The sequence below is a fragment of the Pelecanus crispus genome, chromosome 18 (genome assembly GCF_030463565.1).
Source record: "Pelecanus crispus isolate bPelCri1 chromosome 18, bPelCri1.pri, whole genome shotgun sequence".
Classification (NCBI taxonomy): domain Eukaryota; kingdom Metazoa; phylum Chordata; class Aves; order Pelecaniformes; family Pelecanidae; genus Pelecanus; species Pelecanus crispus.
In genome coordinates, this window is record NC_134660.1 from 3,760,150 (window position 1) to 3,780,966 (window position 20,817).

Consider the following 20,817-nt stretch of genomic DNA (forward strand, 5'->3'; position numbering starts at 1 on the left):
CGCCCAGAGAGAGAAGCGCAGGGCGAGCGGGGCGCCGCTGCTGCGGGCTGCCGAGGCCGAGGCAAGGGGCGAGGCAAGGGGTGGCCACCCGGCCCGGAGCCGCTCGCCCTCCCTCAGGCGCGGCGCCGCATTTCGCGCCCTTTCCACCGCCCTGGGACGCGGCGCACGCGAGCAGCCAATCCCGCACCCAGGCCGCGGCACGTGAGCCGAGAGGCGGCCTCTTATTAGCTCCTTCCCGGCGCGTGACAGTCCCGCCCCTGCCCCGGCAGGGTGATGCCGGACGGGCGTGGCTGATTGGCTCTGCCGCCGCCGCCGCGTGACCCCGCCGCACGGATTTCCTGGAAGCGCTCACCGTGGGAGCTGCGGCGCAACCGCAGAAGCGCGTGCCGCCGATGGCGACCCCGCCTCCGCTGGCGCTGCTCCCCGGCTCTGTTTATTGTTGTGGTGCCACAGCGTCTGGCCCCGCCCCCGCCGGCCAACCAACCAGGGCGGCGGGGAGGACGAGTGGCGGGCGGGGCCGCCAATAGTATCGCGCGGAGGGCGCGGGGCTGGCCGCGGTCGGTCCGCCATGTTAGGACTGTCGGGCCTGACAGGGCTTCGCTTGCCTCCTCGGGAGCGCGGCATGGAGCCGCAGGTGAACCTCCGCGTCACCTGCCGCGGGGACACCCAGAGTTTCCTGGTGTCGGACTCGGCGCACACGACGTGGGCGGACGTGGAGGCCATGGTGAGCGCGGCCCGGCCCGGCCCGCCCCGCCGTGGGAGGCAGAGCGAGGGCCCAGCGCGGGGCAGTGCTGCCGCAGCCGCGGTGCTGCGGCCGTGGGGAGCCGCCTCCGTGAGGTGCTGGGAGCGTAAGCGCCTCTCCGAGGGCCCAGCAGCTTCTCTGTCGGCTTTCTAAGCCGTGTCCTCCATTTCGCAGGCTGTTAGAACCGGTGTTTTATTCTGGTGCGGTCTCAGTTATTCTTCCAGTGGTAGCAGTAACTTTTACTCCTGTTACATATTTAGAGCGGTGTGAAAAGCCTGGTTTGGATAAAGCTTCTTATGGGTCGCTTGTTTTTCTGTGTGAGCAGGTGGCCTCAGCTGTGTGCTTTGCTCTTTTCCACAGTTATGGCACTTGGCTTTGGCACTGTACCCCTGTAAAGTACAGTCTGTTCCTCTTATCCCATTCTTTTACTCATTCAAGTAGATACGGTGAAGTAACACTCTTCTGTTTGCCTATAGAACATTTTCCTGAAGATTTATCTTTGCTCTCTGAGGTACTGAGTCACTAACATACATTTTTTTTGTTTCTTGCTTCCTGGTGCCTTGTGTGTGCTAGCTTGCGTATAACTGGTTTTGTTAGTGGGCCGTGCGTGCATAGACAGTTGCTTACAAAGGTCTGTATATCATGCACTTGGTATATTGAATAGATTTTGTTTGGATGTCTCTTTCCAGTGCTATTTAGTGAAAATTCTTGTATTGGCTGAGGTTGAAACTGTGTAGTAAGGATTCCTTTGGTTATGATGAAGCTGCAGTGATTTTTATTTTTTTTTTTAAATTCTGTAGCAACTGTTCTGTTTTTTTAGCTTATTCTCAAAGTTGCCTCTTAAGAGATCCTGCCAATATTTTGTTTTCTCTCTTTCCGTTCTTTTTTTAGCTAACATATTGCAGTGTACCTTGTAGGAGGTTCTTGCATTGTGAATTACTCAAAATCAGAGTTAGAACTGCTGCATCTTCACTCATTGTATTTCAGTCCTCTGGAAGAGGCACTAGTTTAGGCTTAAAATATTTGGTGGCAAGTAGACCCTGCAGGAATGCCTGAACTAGTCAGAATCCTACTCGCACCAAAGCTGGAAGCAGATTGCTATGTATGCATGGTGTTGCCCTTAATCTTAAGTAGTCTGAGAGTGAGGGTGTGCTTGTTGAAGGTGTGGTGTTCTGTTACAATAATGTTTTTCTAACCAAGATAGTACCACTGCGTGTCCCTGCGCTATGTTGTGTGAATTACTGTTTCAAGGTAGTATCAGTTACACTGTGTCTTTCCTGTGTTTTAATGGATTATTAAACATGTCTGGTGTTCATAAGGGATAACCCAATCTCTGGTTCTAGCTTGAGTTTTAAGGGAGCAATTTGTGGTACTGAACAATGTGGATACAGACCACAGTTTCTTCTTGACAAGCTGAGTTGGTTCACTCGCTGCACTCCCAACATTAGTTTGGGATATATCACTGGAAGAGCCTGCCTGTAGCGCATTCATTGCAGAATGTATGTAACTATGTCATTGTGCTCATGTGGTGCTGTGTAAGCCCCAGCCATCTGCTGTCTTCTAAGGCTGCTGGTGTTCTGTTAGGTCCAGGCCAGCAGAATGTGTCTCAGATACAGCAGTTTTTCAGGCAGAGTTTCTGGCGAGAAAAATACAGCTTATATAGGTAAATGATACAAAAATGCATATGAGCCTCAAAGACTGTTATACAACATAGGGAAACAATTGCCTTCATTTATGGTTCATTTGGTGCTGTTCGTTCTGCCCTATTAATGCAAAATACAAAATAGTTGCTCAGCTTTATTCTAATTCTGATCTTTACAATGGATTTATATTTTCAAATGTACAGAGCATCAGCCAGTGAGTAGTAGAATGAGATACTTTGCTCTTTTTAGTACTTGAATTAATCCTCGTTTCTCAAAACACAAATAGGTTTGTGGAAAAAAGGCTGTCACCTGTGTGAACTGTCTACCTGGTGCTTTTTAATGTGAAAGTTAGCATTCAGTGATTGCTGGCTTTAGCCTTTGTGTATTGCAATGTTTACCATGCCTGAGTTTGTTAACCCTGAGCTAGTCCTCTTATAATGGAAAGGTTATTATTTATTTTGGGGTAAACATTAACTAGGGAAGGTGAAACATAAAAGAAATTAATTTTTTCTTTTCATTATAGCAAGTTAGTAGAGGTTGGAGGCAAGGCACTGGGGAGAGTTGTTCAACTCCAGAAGAATGGATTTTGTAAAACAGTGTTTATTTCGACTGAGAAACTGAAGGGAGGGGTGGAAGGGTTAAAACATTTTTCCCTATTAATAATCACGATTAGCTGAAAACATCTGTAGTCCTGTCTTATTGTGGTTTTGTGTTCTTTTTTCCTTACAGGTTAAAGTTTCATTTGACCTGGACAACGTTCAGATCAAATACATTGATGAGGATAATGATGAGGTAAAATACCCCTCCACCCTCCCAACAGGTCTACCAAAACATGGCTGGTGTGAACCTTTCCACCTCTTGATAATTTGTAGTGGGTCCTTCAGGAGTGTCTATTATGTGGGTGAGAGGTGATGTTTTTGCCCCTTTGATAAGAAAATAGCCATTAGTCTTGTGGTTTCACTCTTAATGTAGCATATTTATTTCAAAATATTTTTTTAGAAGCTACTGCCTTTCCTTTTCCCTGCCCCATAGAAACAGCCAGCGGTTCTATGTGCTCTGGGAGGGATGCTTCTGTTGAGGGATTTTTTATTTTCCATTTTACCAGAATAAGGTAGTTACAGCTATTTGTGATGGCAGCCATGGTAAAGCCCTGTCTCTTCCATGTATGTTCCTTCCTCTGAAAAATGTAGGTCCCCTGTCGTTAGCATACATTTACTTCAGTGATCTGGTGTACTCAAATCCTCTGTCTGTTTTATGCAAATGCTATAATCTCCAAGCAGATTACTGACTTAGAAAACAAATTGGTTACTTCTAGTTGTCCTTGTTGAGTAACTTCCTGCTTTACATAACCTCACCCTCTCATATTCTTTCTGTTTATCTAGAGATTTTGAGTAGAATGCAGCTCTCAAAGAGAACATAACTTTTGCAAACTCTGTGTTCTGCTACTTAGTTTGTAGCTCTACTAAATTGCAGAGATGGGGATCCTTGTTTTTATTTTCTTTTTTTTCCCCCCGCTAAGGGGAAATGTCAAGATGCTTCCAGCAACATTTCAGGGAAAGATTCTCCCTTTATTTTCCAGCCTGTATCTATATAAATATATAGATGTATCTGTTAAAGATTTTTCAAATACTAATAGGGTAGATGCTGTTCAGAATCATGCAATGCTGTAGTGATTAAATAGCTTCTTGTATTAGAAACTTCTATGTGCAAAATTGATAAATGAGCACCTGTAGAAGATGGGCTTGGCTTGTATCTAAATTAAAGGAACAGTTAAGTCTTTCTTTCATGTTGGGCATTAAAAGCAACTGGGTCCAACCTCTGTGTACTTGTATAGCGAACCCAGTGGTACTGGCACCAGCTTACTTCCAGTAGATGAGACCACAGTTGTTCTGGACGCTAGTAGGTGCCAGAGACCTTGCTTATTGTGCAATAAAGAACATGGTCCACTCCAGAACACCACAACATTGATTAATGATTAAACCTGGCAGCAATAACAAATATCTGAAGGAGCGGTATTTTAGAAACTCTGAATAACAAAGTACGTTTATTCTGAAAGCGTATTAATTTTAAGAGAATTACAAAAATGTATCAGTGGCTGTTGCTCACTATTATTTCTCTTTGCAGGTCTCTGTGAATAGCAAAGGTGAGCTGCTACTTTACTGAAGTGAAATCAGTAAACAGACCCCAAATGTTGTTCCTGTTTTTGGAGAAGCTCTTGAGAATGCTTGCTTTTTGGTTTTTGGATTTTATGTACGGTTGGGCATCAAATTCTTCCCAAAGGAAGGAGTTTTTGGTCAATAGGAACAAATTGGAAATGACTAAATTAATGGAATGTTAAGTCTCTAGGCTGTGAGAATATGTTTGCTTGTTGCTGTATATAAAACTTCTTCCTTCAGTAGCACTATTTTAAAAGAATTTATAGAAGGTATGGGAGACACTCCTTGATGTGAGGGTCCCTAAATACTATGTGCTAAACTTACATCTGTTGTTTGAGACAGGAAAAATTCACATTTCTTTCCCTTTTTCTTTAGAGGAATATGAAGAAGCTCTGAAGGTAAATGCTCTCTTTGACTTTTTTCAATATATTCATCCTTCTCCAATTAAAACTGGTGTAGCTGAGAAAAAAACATCATTACCTGGCCTGTGGAAATCAGAATAGCTTAGTTTTCTAGCTTTGAACACTGGCTTGAATGTTTTGCTACAATTTTTTTCCATCCAGGCTAGTCTTGATTTGTGTAAATGAGTTGAATAGGCCGTTGTGATTGAGGGCCCTGAGCAGCCAATTCATTGGTTAAATGACTGGCTTGCTCAAACACTTAAATGGTAATCCCATGGTTGGAGATACAGGGCTCTAATGGGATCCCTTTAAAACTCTTGCCACGTAGGCTCTAATGTTGTACTCTCTGGCAATAACTTTAATTGGTATCAATGCTTAGTTACTTTATAAGCAGTTAATTTTACTTGGGCAAAATAAGAATTGCATTCCTTTAAGTTTCAGTTGTACAGCACTAATGCTTTCAAGAACTTTTTGCTTGTGGTCTGAATTTCAAATCTGATAATAATTTGAAAATAATCATAAATTAAAAGTTTACTCTAAGTTCCTGGACAGAATCTCTATTGTGTGCTGGCTCATATGAAGAGGTTTATTGTAGATTGAAAAGTTCTTGCAGAATACCTGCATAATTAACCTTTTGCTTATAATAAATCTTTTAATAAGCATATTGGTAACCTTTAAGAAAGGCAGAATAGACGATCAGCTGATTGTACCTTGGCATTTCACTCAGTTTTTCTTTTTGTGTGTGTTAGTCTTTCCCCAACCTCTCCAGTGTAGTGTAGTGCTATGTTTTTACAGGATTTTGTATGTTGGTTGTAAGTGGAGTAAATATGGTGTGTGTATGTACTGTTTATTTAGATTGCAGCTAAACAAGGAAATCAACTTCAGATGCATGTGTATGAAGAAAACTCTTCTCTGAAAGAACCTTCATATTCTTGTTCTTTGCAACGACGTGAAAAAACTGTGACAGAAAAGTTGGCACCTCTTAAAGATGAGAAGAAACCTCTTTTGCACTATTCCATGCCAGCTCAGGGGTTAGAGGAAGACTTAAAAAAAGAAAAGGAGCTGACAACTCAGGTAGGGTGCAGAGCTGGATTATATATTCATTAAACCAAAGAATTCATCAATGTAATTATAGGCTGATCATCATCTTTACCTATACATAAAAAGTCTGAGTTCAGAAGTTGGTCTTCATTTTCAGCTACCTGCACCCATTGAAGCTTGCAAAATTATTTGGGTGTCTTCAAGAGGATATTTTAATGCTGCAGTTAGAAATACCGACTCTTTCATGTTGACCATTCTTAAGTATTTTGATAAACAAAGCAGTTGGTCTCCTGAAGCCCTGATTGCCATCTAGTAACTTCTGGTTGACTTGATTTCTTTGGCTCTGATGTGTAATTACACTCAAATGCTAATAAGGCAGAAACCTTTCAGGAAAATGTCAGTGGCTTCCTTGTGTTGCTTTTCCACTGTTTTCCGAAGAACTTTTTTTTTTTTTTTTTTTTTCCCCCTAAAGATACTTGAGGGGAGAGCTATTTGAAAGTGGTTAACTTGCTGTATCAAGGTTTTTTGCAGCTTTGCATATTTAAGGTTTGTGACTTATTTTTGTGGTGTGTTTGTTTTGTTTGGTGTTTTCCCCCAGCAAAAGTTAAATCACGCTAGAACAGGAAGAACAAATGAAAATCCTCCAGGATGGTTTACTAGCTACTTGGAAACAGTAAGTGTATTTTCTTCTTAATTTTAGTATTCTTAAAGGAATACATAAGAGGCTGTGGGTGGAAAAAATACCTGTAATGCCTAACTCTATAGATCTGATCATACTTGCTCTCGGTACTTGTGACTGGGATCTTAAAGGGCATTTAGGCACCTAATCACTTTGCTTTTGTGGTGATAAATGAAAACTAAATGTCTAACGATGACTGTACAGTGTAGGTGTTAACTTAAAAAAAAGTTTGATACATGCCACTTCTTGTCAAAAATGGATTGTTTGGTTTATGCACTTGATTGGTTTAGTGTAGTTTTAAGTAGCTCCCATGCTAGAATCCTTGTTGCACTCCAGATAGTCACAGGAACTTCAGGGCACTCATGATGAGAGCGAGCGTGAAATACGATGTTGCTGTTGGAGACTCTTGTTTGACCAGTTTCAGGAGGGTAGTACTTAGGGTTTCCTGAGGTTTGAAGCATAGCATTTGATGACCTTGCTTTTCTCAGTTGTTCAGTTTAAGACAATACTTTCAGGAGGCCAATGAGTATAATCTATAGATTAAGATTATGTGAGTGTTTAACTTGTTTTTGAACAGCTAATAAACATCACTGAGAAGCAGTTAGATATGAATGCTAAGAATTAATTGGCTAGGGAGTTCTTGAAACTTAAAAGGTACAGTGGTGCAATAGTACATGCGTTTATCTCTAAGCTTCCCCCCCCCACCCCCCGCCAGCATCTCCCTTCCTTTGCTGCCTCTTTCTGCAAACTAAAGATAGGGGAGCTTAATGGTTATATTTAAAACATCCCTGGTGGACAAAATCAGGACTTAATGATAGAGATTGCAGAGGGGTTTGGGAGTTGTGTTGTCTCAGAGATTAGTTTCCTTCCCTTTGTGCAAGGTTATGGAAAAACCTTAATATTGTAAACATGAATATATGAATTTCATTTGCCTTGTTAAAACCTATGGGCTGGTATTTTCTAAAATACAAATCCTCTTTGAGGAATGTGATACTTGTTTAATTTCATCTGGAATGTGCTGGGGGGGATGGTAATTGGATTCTTAGCTGCTTTTTGACTTATGGATTGGGAGACTTGGGACAATGTAATCCAGCTTTTGAAGCTGCATAGGTGGGTCTCATCCATGACTACTTTAATTTTTTCTCCAGTTCAGGGAACAAGTAGTTAAGGAAACTGTTGAGAAACTGGAACAGAAACTGTATGAGAAGCTTGTCCATCACAATCAGCCTCCAGATTTTTCTGAGAGCTCTGTTACAGCAGCACCTCCAACTTCAGAGAGCCAGGTGGGGAATGGCAACCAGTGTGACTGGCTGATCTCCTGCTGCAACTGCCAGGCCCGAATTGTTGGAGTTCGCTACCAGTGCAGGTAGAAAATGATGAGAGATGGGAGTGTGGGAAGCCTAACGTAAGGCATGCGAATGAGGCTGAGAAACTATCTTGGTGTCATAGACGTCTAGGTTTCTAACCTGCAGCATGCTGTACATTTCAGAACCTCTAGCATGTGTCTCACAAACACTTATGTTCTCTGCTGTGGTGACTAGACCTTATCTGCATAAGAGCAAGGTTAATACTATTTTGAAAAAACGTGATTGTTAAAACAAAGTGAGAGGACTTTATAACACTTGCTATATTCTCAAACACTCTTTTTTGCATATAACGTGCAGTAATTGTAAAGGAAAATGTTTCATTCCGTTAACTAAACAAAAAAGCAAAACTTATAACCCCCAGTCTGTAATAGTCCTTTATTTAGTTCTGACAGTCAATGAGACTTAAGGCAGGTCATGCTTTTTTTAATGATCTCGCTGTTGTCAGTTTAATAATATGAAATAGGTTTTGATGAGTGTCTTAAGTGAGGTTTTGATTTGAATGAGGCAATTGCTGTAAAGGTAGGCATTTTAGGACTAGGGAGCAGTGGTGAATGGAGTGCCAACAGGGGATTTTCCTCGGATGTTCATTTTTCTTGCTGGCAGAAGTCGACAGACTGTTTTTTACTAGTCCTGTTCCTGCAGGAACAATCTTTGCATCCCTGAATACTTCAGTTGACTTATCCTCTGTATTTTCATAAGTATGATGCTGTTTCTGGCGTTGGATTTCAGTATAACGTTTTATGCTTTATAGCAACAATTGTTAGTCACTTGTGCTAAAGGAAGCATCAGTTTTTTTCCAATGTGTATTCAAGAAGGAAATGAGAACTGTGTTGCAGTTCTGCCAAGAAGAGAGATACTGATCTAGGTATTCCAGATGGCTCCAAATACTGATGTACAAGTGAGAGAACCAGCTTCTGTTTCACTCAGGCACTGCTTGCAATAGTAGTATGATACAGAGTTGTTTCCCTGCAGAAATGTAAGGATTAATTATTCTTCAGTGTCTCTTTCTAGTGCATTAATTCTTTGCCTCTTGGTAACCTTCTGCCTCTTCTGCTTTGCAGCCTTTGTCCAGCCTACAATATCTGTGAACAGTGTGAAGCAGGAACATATGCACATGATCCTAATCATGTCTTGTTAAAGCTGCGAAGACCTGTACTATGTATTGCTGAGAATTACAGCCTTGCAGAGTTTTCACGTCGCCTGCCTGCTACTCTGGAGCAAGTTAGGTAAATGGTGGCACCTGTCAGTACCTGACAAGATTATCCTGATAGCAAAGTGGAAACACCTGTATTGGGGTCGATGTTCAGCTTTTATTTTAGATCTAGAGGTAACAAGAAATGGAAATGGTACTCAAACTTTATTGTGAGTAGCTAAAAATAGCTATATACTTATAAATGGCCTAAGTCGCAAATCTTACAGCGTTTTTAATTATAAAGAAAAGGCAGAATTTTGTGTCATAGATGGGTAGCAAACTTTGAGAGCTTGCTTTTTCTTTGAGTGTACTCTGACCTGCCTTTAAATTTGCTCTTTCACTGAGGCCATTCAAAATATCTTCACAAGCAACTATGAAGATGTTTTTTTAAAATCATCTGGTATCCAGTCTAGAAGCATGAGACACTTTCTGAAGTGTTCTCTTTGAGACTGAGACTTGTTGGCTAAAGCTAGATTCTAATCAATTTAATGTATTGTAACAAGGTGGCTTATTCCCTCTGCAGGCTCCAGAAACAGATGGACAAAAGATTTCTGAAGGCAGAAAAGCAAAGATTACGAGCAGAGAAGAAACAGCGAAAGGCAGAGGTCCGAGAGCTCAAAAAGCAGCTAAAATTGCACAGGAAAATTCATCTGTGGAACTCTGTCCATGTATTGGAAACTAGTGGCTCACCTACTCTGAAATCTGAGAGTCTCCAACCTAATACCTTCTTGTAAGAGATGTTGTTAGCTGAGCATTTCTTAGTTGTGCTATGTGTCCTTTCATGATGAGACCAAGTTGAAGTAACAGGAGGAAGGTTATGAAATTGCTTATTTAAAGTATCGTTTGTCATTGACCCCTGTGAGAATTTTGTCTAAATGGATTTTGCAAGGTGGAGTGGTGTGTGTTACTGGTTTTACTTGGGAGGAGAGTAGGAGAAGAAAAAAGCAACTGATGGTTATTACCAGAAACTTACAGATTTATATAGATTTAGGAGGAAGGGGAATGCCTAGGATTACATATATATGCATACAGTGTAAATTAAGTGTAAATTAACGTTACTGCCAGTTTTAAAAAAGTCTGTATCTTCCTGCTATATTAAGTGTCTCTGCAAAGTCAAATATGTTCTATGTGCTTATGTTCAGTGCTTTTTTTTGCTTTTTTTTTTCCTCTTTTATGTGATCTTAGGCTGAGGCTCACTAGGCAGCAGGGTCAGGCAGGCAACCACCCTGCATTTTCCATTCCCTTTGGTTTTCTGAATGTCCAAGTGTTAAAACTTGTATAGTTCTAGTTTCTTTAATTCATCCCTTCTATTTAGGGCATTTAAAAGTCAAATTAACTTAATCAGTTACTTATATTTGCAGGCAGCTTGAAATAGCTATCTTTGCTTCCTTTTTGCTGAACAGGCATATTACAGGAGCAAAACCAATGCTAGTTTAGGTCCTAAATCTTTTTTTTTTTTTTTTTTTTAATGTTTGAAAGTTGGCATGCATATGAGCTGTTTTGCCAGTCCCCTCTCAGTGTGCCCAAGTTAACAGTAAAGCTTTGGGTTAAATCTATTTTTGAGCCCCTTTCAGGAAAAAAAAGTGGTATCTTGCTGAAAAGTATTCCTTGTAAGGCCAAATAAAAGACACTGGCGCTTAAACTATAGCACAATCTTTTTGATTCAATATCAAAAAGATAATGACTTCTTTCTCTAACAGAATTGCATAGCCCAAAGTGCTGTCAGACTAAATCAGCTGAAGAACAGTGAACTTTTCTCTGTTAAACCTGCCTTCCGTAATTATAACAATATTCCTCCAAATGAGCAAATCTTGTTTTGATGTGTTTCTTTTTTCCTTAAGGAAAGGAAAGCAAACTGCTATGTGATGTTTAGACTTAAAATGGAAGCACTAGCTAAAATGTTAGAATCTTGAAACACTTCTAGATATAAAAGACAAAAACAAACTAAATGGCCTCCTCTGTTTTTAGCCAGTGAAATAGCAGCTGAACGACTTCCTCAGTTTTAGTGGGTTTTGGTGTATTTTTTGTTTGTTTGTTTTCTCCCCCCCGATCCCAGGAGTCCTAGTCAACCCTTTCAAGCAATTGTCCCAACACTAAGTGCGGTATTTGTGGATGAGAATTTGCCAGATGGGACTCACTTGCAACCAGGAACAAAGTTTATCAAACACTGGCGAATGAAAAATACTGGCAATGTGGAATGGAGCTCAGATACAAAGGTATCTTGCCTTTGATATTACTTTTACACACTAAAATAGTTCTAGAAAATACATTTGAATGCATTAGGAATCTGAATTCTCTGTCAGAACCTGTTCAGGATTTCATTTGGCCTGTTAATTCACAAGCTGGGAATTCTGGGGCAATAAGCTGTCTAGGTACTCTTTACAATTGCAGACTATAGGAGGAAAGGAATCAAGACTAACATCACTGAACATGTCTTCCAGTACTGATATAATGTTACAGTTCATCCTTGTTTACAACAGGTGTGTTGCTTTTCTGACTTCAAAAAGTCTGTCTTCTGTGAGTGACTGAGATCCTGTTGAAAGATGGGGGTATCTTCTTACTTTGTGGTGATAGTGACTGATGTGAGAATGTTTACTAGCAGCCTCTTCTCCATGCCCAGTATCTGCAGGGCCTTTCAGCAGAGGAACTTGAAGTGCTCCTTACTGCCCACAGTTTGCAGGGAAGCTTGTGAAGTTAACTTTTGCTTTTTCTTTTGTATATTTCAGCTGAAACTTATGTGGGGAAATCTGACCTTGGCATCTTCTGAAAAAAAAGATGTGGTAGTGCCATCCCTTCCATCGGGACAAGTAGGAACTGTTTCAGTTGAGTTTGTAGCTCCTAATATAGAAGGAACTTACACCTCTCACTGGAGACTGTCACACAGAGGGGAACAGTTTGGGCCCAGGATCTGGTGCAGTATTGTTGTGGATCCCTCCCCAGCTACTGACTATCTAGAAAGCAATTGGAAGGATTCTGACTCCTGTCAGAAGGATAAAGCTTCCAGCACCAAAGAGGCAAGTAACTCATACAGTTTTGGGGGCAGTTCTGAATTGCCTAGTAGAAGGAGCAGTTAATTTTGTTTGGTGCAATGGCATAGTGTCCCTAACTATATCGATTCCCAGGGGATTCTCTTAGTTGTTTGCTTCTGATTTTTATTTATAATAGAAAAGAAGCACAACTTCTATTGCATTTGTAAGTTCCAAAATGGTCGTTCTTTTTGACAGGCATACGGAATTAGTTATCAGTCTGTTGCAGCTATTTGTCTAGTCCTTTGATTGAACTGAAACACCACAGGATTTCTCTTTATGTTAGATCTTGTTCTTTTGGCTCTAAAATGAGTTGAATTAAATCTCTTTTCAAATTACTTGTGTTCTTATACACGATATGCAGGTTTTACATTTCATGTAACTGTTTTATTTGCTGCCTGCCTAAGGGGCTTCTGGGACATTATTTTTTTCCCTTTGCAGGATGCTTTGTCAAAGACAGAAACAGGTGTTCAACTGATGAGTGAAATCATGGAGCAGGCTGAAATACCTCTGCCAACTATTCCTTTAAAGATCAAAAATCTTCCAAGCGAGAGAGAATTTTATATCCCATCTGTTGATCTCCTCACTGCACAGGTAAAGTGCTAAAATTCAGGTAGAGATAAAACAAACCACCTTGGCTTTGATATCTAGGTACATAGACATCCATAAGAATAAAAAGCTTCTGAGCTCTGAAATAGCCGCTGTATTTTTGGGAAGAGTATATTGCATTTTATATAACAGAACTATTTTCTTGAATTAGTATCAGGGACTGTCACTCTGTGGCAGGTATGTTCAGGACAGGCTAAGATTCTCAATAAAGAGTGACAGGGTTGGCTCTTTCTCTGGCCCCTAAAGAGGGAGTACTTGGCTTTGCCTCTTGCTGCCCTAATTTGCATACCATATTCTATGACGTGGATGTACGTTATGGGAAAACTGCCCTCTCTGAGATCATGCCGAGTAACTAACAAAGTGGAGCAGGCTTAACTTGTAAGTTAATGGGATCTGATGCTGGGACATACAGCATAAGATTCCATTTTGGGGTTTGATGAAGACTGTGTGGTGTTTTTTTTCTGTAGGATTTGCTGTCCTTTGAGCTGTTGGACATTAATATTGTGCAGGAACTGGAACAAGTGCCACACAATACTCCTGTTGGTAAGGTTCTTGTCGTATTCTGTGTGCTGTCTCTAGCACTCCGAGTTAACTGTTTACCCAATGAAAAGCTGAACTTATTTGTGCAAAAGGCTTATTTGCTCTTCAGGGTGGAGTGTCTTCCCAGCTCTCCTGTCTTTTAATTTCAGTTCCTGCTGCAATCTTAGAGGAGATATTTGACAGTGCTTTGTATCCCTTGGATTTTTTCAGTCTTGGCTTCTTTTCAGCTTCACATCCCCAAGACCATAAGATTCCAGACACTGAAGAATGCTGCCATTTTCTTTGCTCAACCAGTGCCAGTGTAATGCAAAGCTAGTTGTTTATTTCACCAAATTATCTTGTAAGATAACTGGGTTTCTTCAGTCTTGGAAGAATATCCCTTAAAATAGGATAACTTCTTAAAAGGTTGCCTGCTGGAGGAAGGAGGGTTCCTACTCCTTCAGTGCCAATTATTTTTGCTACTTTTGTTTTTCAGACATGACTCCGTGCATGTCCCCTTTGCCACGTGATAGCCCCTTGCTGGAGAAACCTGGCTTAGGTCAGATAGAGGAGGAGAATGAGGGGAGTGGATTTAAACCAGTGTCTGGTAAGCAGGAGTCGTGGGAAGCTTGGGGGCAAGGGGAGGAAGGTATTGTCACTTCCATACAGTCAGCAGTCTTGATGTCTAAAAAGAATTCTAACTCCTGTCTTTCCCTTCTGTGGAAAAACAAACAGTTGTTTGGCTCAGAAACCTGTAGTCTGATGCTACTGTTCGATTGCAGAGGTAATATATGTAGAATTTGGAAATACGAACGCTTGTCTTGATTTCTGACTGCTGGAATTGTTGGGAGAATTAACAATTGGCCCTTTATAGACTAGACTGTACTCACACACACACTCCGGGTGTGGTCCCCATACTTCTCAATTGCTTTCACATTCAACTTGAACTGAATTCCAAAATCTTTCAGTTTTTAAAAAGAATTAACACATAGAGTCAATATTAGCCTTGACTAGCCTAAAAAGTTGTTCTTATACTTAACGTTTCCGTGTGGTGGTGTTAAAACAGTCTGTAATGTTTCCTTTCCAAAGGAATGACAGAAGCCTGCTTTCCTGCAGATACTCGCATAGTGAAAGGGAGAGCTGAGCATCTGTTGAACCAGGAGGAAGGGGAAGAAGATATGAGTGGGACTCAGTTTGTCTGTGAAACTGTAATTCGCTCTCTAACCCTGGATGCTGCACCTGACCATAGGCCCCCCCAAAAAAAGAACATCCTCCAGAGTAAGTGCTGTCTTCAGCTGGCTTCTGTGGCTTTACTTTTTTTGCAGTCAGACATTGGCCACAACTTGCCCTGCACTGGAGGTGGTGATACTGCTTTAATTGTTTTTCCTGATTGTTTTATTAGACTCTTTGCAAGACACCTTCAGTTGCAATGTGATAAATGAAGAATCTCCTAGGATAAAAACTAATTCCACTTCGAAAAAGGAAGCGGAGATTCATCAGTCAGAGGCAATGAGAGAAAATGACTGTGGTAAGTAAAATAGGTTTGAATTTAAGATAAAGCTGTAATAAGGGCTACAAAAAAAAAAAAAATCAGGTGTAAGAAGACCTGTTCTAGGAAATTGATCCTTATTAGATCAAGAATATCATTATTACATCAGAAAACCGGTGTCAATACTCCAAACAAGCAGCTAGTTTAACAGCTGTTTTAAAAAAGAGTGAAATTGAGACATGGGGTATTCAAATAAGTGCTCATACGTTAAGCATGGTTGGTGCTTCCATATTTTGTACGTGTAGCTTGAAGTCAGTGCTCTGAACTTTCTGATGCATGTAATTTAGGAGCTGAAAACTACTGTTTAAGTTCTCAATGTAGCTCTTACTCCTGTTTTTATTATAAGCATTAATAGCAGCAGCATATCTGCATAGGCTTAACAGTAAGATCTGTTACTCTTTCACACTACCCCCCACCCTCCCCCCAATAGACAAATAAAATGATACCATTAATATCAGCAGCAAAGGCTTACAGTTGTTCCTGAATACTTGCCTTTTATATCTGGGACAATACTGTCTTTGCTGTTATCCGTACAAAACAGACAATTGTTAATACTTCACTTTTCTTTCCCTGTTAGCGGACCTTCCACTGACTGGTGAGAGAGCAAGCCTCTGTAGCAATACTGGCAATTCTGATGAAGAGGAAGATGATGATAAAGACGATGTTCAGAGTCAAGGCTCCTCTGCTTCATCAGAGGATTATATCATTATTCTCCCCGAGTGCTTTGACACCAGTCGTCCTTTAGGGGAGTCTATGTATAGTTCAGCTCTTTCTCAGCCCAGTTTGGAAAAGAGAGGAGAACCTGAAACAGGAGCAGAGAATCCAGAAGGGGGAAGCCAGCCACAGACCCACAGTGTCAGTGATATTTTGACAACTTCACAAACACCGGCTGTAGTACCATTAACCCCAGAGACTGCAGACACCTTGCCCCAGACACAAAGGTATGCTTCTTGGACACGAACAAAACAGTTATGTTAGCGTTGCTGTAGAGTCTGCAGGGTGTTGCGCTTAAGTTCAGTGTCTGAACAGAAATTCTTGCAACAAAAGTTTTGTCCGTGTACTGGAGTGAATGTCCTAAATTCTGTGACTTCTTACAAAGTCTGTACTCGCTGATTAGGTGTGTGTGAGAGAGGGAAAGAAGGGAGCATGTGAAGTTTTCTTTGTCTGCTGATCTCAACTTACCTACATGTGTACATGTAGAACAAAAGTAGCAAAAGTAACTTTTTTTTTCCTTATGTTCTCAGGAATCTTGCATCTCTTCAGAATCATATATTCCAAGAACCAAACATATCTGCTTCAGAGAATGTCTCTTCCACTCCTCATAATCAAATAAGAGAAGGTATTGACAGTACTTAATGAAGGGTGCATCCACAGTTGTTTATAGCCTATTCCTTATGCCTAGTATTGGATTTGATGTCTTCTTGTTAGAGCGGAGAGCAGAAATCTACCAAGTAATGATTGTTTTTCTTCTCTGGATGTTGAAATTTTACTATATAGAAGACTTGAATAAAGAAATAATTGGCTTTGTGGATCAGCTAAGAGCGTTACTAATTTAGAAATGTAGGAGGGTACTCGGAAGTATTTGTAGACATCTGGAAAATTGCCTTGCTCTGGAGTTAATGAGCTATGTATTTAAGCTGCTGTTACAGTCACTGGGAGCTCAGACAGCAGTTCATGTCATGTTAAAGTAAACACCCACTGACTAATCAGCCAAATGACTTCTAAAAATTCTTTTGATTGTTGTGACTGCAGTGAGAATCCTGTATACCTAGTTTGTGTCTGGGTAACTAAACTTGAAAGTATTAATTTTGGACTGAATCCCACTGCTTTCCATTTATGTACGTGTTGCATCTCATCAGCTTCTCATTAACTGGACATGTTGATATGATACTTTTTTCTTCCTGTTCCAGAACCCAGTGGTGAAGACAGCCATGGACAGGGATCTTCTGGATTTCTAGCTAGTAAACAGAAGTGCTCAGAATACCCAAGGTAATGAAGCTGAAGCTATGATTTCCCAAATGCTGTTTTAAACTAAGAACTGCTAATGAGACACCTAGGAAAAAGCACTGGCTTACAGATTTCATGTAGTCAGTATTTTGGTAGAAAGGCCTTGCTGCTTAAAGGAAGCATATGCTGAAAATGTAATGCTATGTTTTCATAAGAACTTGCTTTCTACTTAGACATGAATATGAAGGATGCAGAATTGGCAAGCAAAAGTGTATGAAGAGCTCGAGCTGAATCCTTCTAAAATTTTGTGGGCTTTTTGTCTGGAAAATCCCAGGATTCTTAAAATAGGGATTTTTATAAGTTAGCTACAAAGTTAAGCATCTTAAGATACTGAGACTCGAGGAATAAGACAAAACATTGAGCAGAATATTAAGTGACTTAAAAATTGATGGAAAACAGATGGTAGTTACTCTGGCCTGAATGGATGTGTTGCAGTGCAAGACTTTCATGGGTAGATGTACTCTTCTGGGTGAGAATACTTAATTCTTCACAAACGGCCATGTTATGGAAAGCAAATTAATGTACTTCAGCATAAACCCACCATGTAATAGAAGGTGTCAAGAAAGAAGGAATAAGCTTCCTGGATAGCTCAATTCCCGAACAGCAATGATTCCTTTGGATCATAGGTTGTTCCCTCTAACAAGAACTAAATCTCAGATGACCCGTCAACAGGGAGAGACTTGCATTTCATGTGAAACAAACACCTGGCTTTACTGACGCTAAAGTAATACCTGACTTCTCTGCAGATACCCTCAAGGAAGCAGCATTGCAGGAGAACTAGTTAAAGGAGCTTTGTCAGTTGCTGCTTCTGCCTACAAAGCACTATTTGCTGGACCGCCCATTATAGAACAGGTAAAAGCCTTTCCTGTAATGCTATGTGAGTTTAATAGAATGCCAACCTTAAAATTATAGGCCTGTAATTATAGGCCTATGTTTTATAAATGTATCGATATCCCACATAGGACTTCATGCAACAGTAAAATGTTAAGCTTGATGGCATCCCTTTGAAGCATGCTGCTCCACCAGCAGACAGGGAAATCCATACCATGGCGATAGAAGCATGTCTCTTAGTGTCATGAAAGAGTAGCGATTCACCTTTGTGAGTGAACAGTGAAAGTGAATATAAACAGCTTAATTGTGGACAAAAGGGCCCCTGTGTCTTAATTACGTTCCAGTATAATGCAGAACCGCTGCTTCAAATGGCAAAAATAAATTATCTTTTTATAGCTTATCTTACTGTCTTTTGTTTTCGGCAGCCTGCAGCTACGGAAGAGCACACTGCCATGCTTCTGTCCAGTCTGTGTGAGATGGGATTTTGTGACAGGCAGTTAAACCTGCGACTGCTGAAGAAACACAACAATAATATGGTTCAAGTGGTAACAGAATTGCTTCAGATCAGTAACAGTGACTGGTACAGCGGTAGATGCTGAACCTTCCTGGTGGAGGGAGGAATCCTCTGCATTGAGTAAACTCTAAACACTGCAACAGTAGCAGGCTGCTCCTCAGCTGCTTTCTGTGTGGAGGTGTGACTGAAACTTTGGCTTTTCTCTGAGCTTTTGACTTTCTTTTTTTCTCATGGAAATGTCAAACAGTGCTTGTCATAGCATCTTATGAATTGGAGACCCGAATTTGAAATGTTATTTGGAACTCATAGTTAAATGAGTAGTCTTTAAGTCTCTAATTTCATACTGAATCCTTTTATCAGGGAATCCTGTAGAATTACTTTAAACTTCCACCCAGATGAGAACTTTCCCTTTTATTTGTGTAAGATTTCCTTCCCCCCCGCCCCCAGGCAGCTGGAAACTTGTTTTGTTGACTTTTAACAAGCTTTGGAATAGGAACCAATGTAAAATGCTGCTGTAAAATGTAGTCTTGCCTAATTTACAAGACACTCACAACTAGCCAGTTGTTTCTTCTGATATGATTTAGTAATTGATTTGTCCGATGTGTGATAGCGATGTAACAGACCGAAACCTTACAAATGATTTTTAGAAGAAAAAGGTTGCTCATACATGAAAGCCGTCTTGAACCGTCAAACAACTTTTCAAAAGTCTGAAAGTGTAACCACTGTTGAATTGATGAATTACCAGGAAAGTCATTGTTTCTTGTAGCAGAATGAAGCAGGAGAGTGAATTTACCAGCAGCAATTGAGCCATCTCTAGCAATGATATTGCAAAACATATCTCTGACAGGAAAATACAGCCTACATAAAGTATTTTGTTAAAAATGGAGTGTAAGGGTAGGAAAGGCCTTTCTAAGAATCTTTACAGGCTCTTTGTAAAAATGTTAAAAATTTGACAGCTGTCTTTTTTCAGTATAGTGCAAACCTCTTATTCTGTAATACCACAGAGAAGAATTGAAGAACATGTAGAAACCTAGACCTGAATTGGAGTACAAATTCTGGTAAAGTTTAGGAATGGGAAGAGTGCTTGAGGTAGGGATTGTGTGACTTATAGTTTGAAAAATGCATTAACTTAAGCAGTTTTAAGTGTACAGTCTCCTGTGATGCTTCTAGCTGCTCCTGTGTTTCCATAGACTCATCTGTAGGATTCATTTTTCTCACAGGATTTTGCTTTAGATGCCCACATTTAATTTGGAACTCTAAGAATTCCCTTCTAAATGTGCTGAGAGAGATTTGATTCTGAAGAATCACAAGAAATGAGCAACATACACTGCTGTGCAGTGGTGTATCCATAGATAACTCTTCAGAGCCCAGTCTTCTGAAGGTGACAGCAGTGTTGGCTACATTCTTACTTTGAGGCAAAATTTTTTTCCCTTGCTGTGGTAAGAGACCATTGATCCTAAAATATTTTATTACTGCTGCTTCAAACTAAGGTGTTCCTGTTTTGTCACAATGTAGCTGAAGCAGTATCAGTATTGTGACTGACCAGGTGATCAGTAGTAGTAATTTTTTAAAAAGACATAGTACTCCTAGAGATAAGACACCATTAAAATAAATGAAGAAAAAAAATGTATCATACCATTTTTGTTTTAAACCTATTTTTATAGATTGTGGAAGAGATACTCTTAAATGTTTATTTTGAAATACAGTAGAACTATTTTGCAGTGTTTCCCATCTCTCTGTACACCAGTACAACTGTCTGCTGTGGACCAGATAAAGATCTTTCTGTAACTTGAAACTACTGTTTTTCTCCCACCTTAACGTAAGCATGCTGTTTTGAGTAGCTTTTGGCTTATGCCTACTCCAGAATGAGGAGGAGGAAAAGGACATGGATGAAGTGCCGTAGCTGGTGAAATTTCTAAGTGTAGTGTGGTTGTCTGCTTTGGTCTGGAATGCCCAGCAGGACACATGTTCTTTCTGTGTGTACCTCCATACTGAGAATGTTAATGTGTTCTACAGACTAACAAAACACTAAAACGTTTGAGGAGGAAGACTTCATTGCGGATGGAAATGTGAAGGGTGAAATGCCGTTTTCTTTACTTTTTACTAGGGTTTAGATAATGTACGCTCAGGCTTAAGATATATTTCTGTTGGCTTTGTATATTTTGTTAATGGATGCATGGTATAATTTATAATATATTCTGTAGTGCAGATACGACCTCTGTATCTTATGTAGGGTGAGCACTTTACAGGGAGGCGAGGGCGGACCGCCCTTTCCTCTCCATACAATAAAACTCGTTATCCCCCGGCTGTCCCTCAGGCTCTTGACACACGTGGGGCGGCCCCGTTCCCCACGCTGCCCCGCGGCCTCCCCCACTTCCCTCGGCTGGAGCGGGCCCGCCCCGCTGCGCTTTCGGTTCCACTTTGTTGGGCTCGGCCGCTGGCAGCGGCGGGCGCCCGGTAAGCAGGGCGGGGCGGGGTGGGGGGCCCGGTGGCGGCGGGCGGACAGGTGGCCTTGCCCTGCCGCGGGGTGTGAGGGCAGGC

General features: G+C 40.9%; 1 protein-coding gene across 1 annotated transcript; it reads left to right on the forward strand.

The window, feature by feature from the left end:
- Positions 1-575: 575 nt before the first annotated feature.
- Positions 576-20,616, forward strand: NBR1 (NBR1 autophagy cargo receptor). The gene is made up of 21 exons (XM_075722893.1): positions 576-724; positions 3,115-3,177; positions 4,510-4,528; positions 4,917-4,939; positions 5,798-6,016; positions 6,582-6,656; positions 7,811-8,028; positions 9,091-9,255; positions 9,745-9,951; positions 11,278-11,437; positions 11,948-12,235; positions 12,689-12,841; positions 13,324-13,399; positions 13,872-13,982; positions 14,465-14,653; positions 14,778-14,903; positions 15,502-15,865; positions 16,169-16,263; positions 16,835-16,913; positions 17,678-17,783; positions 18,188-20,616. The coding sequence occupies exons 1-21, from the start codon at positions 623-625 to the stop codon at positions 18,359-18,361; spliced, it is 3,012 nt and encodes a 1,003-aa protein (XP_075579008.1). The 5' UTR covers positions 576-622; the 3' UTR covers positions 18,362-20,616.
- Positions 20,617-20,817: the final 201 nt, after the last annotated feature.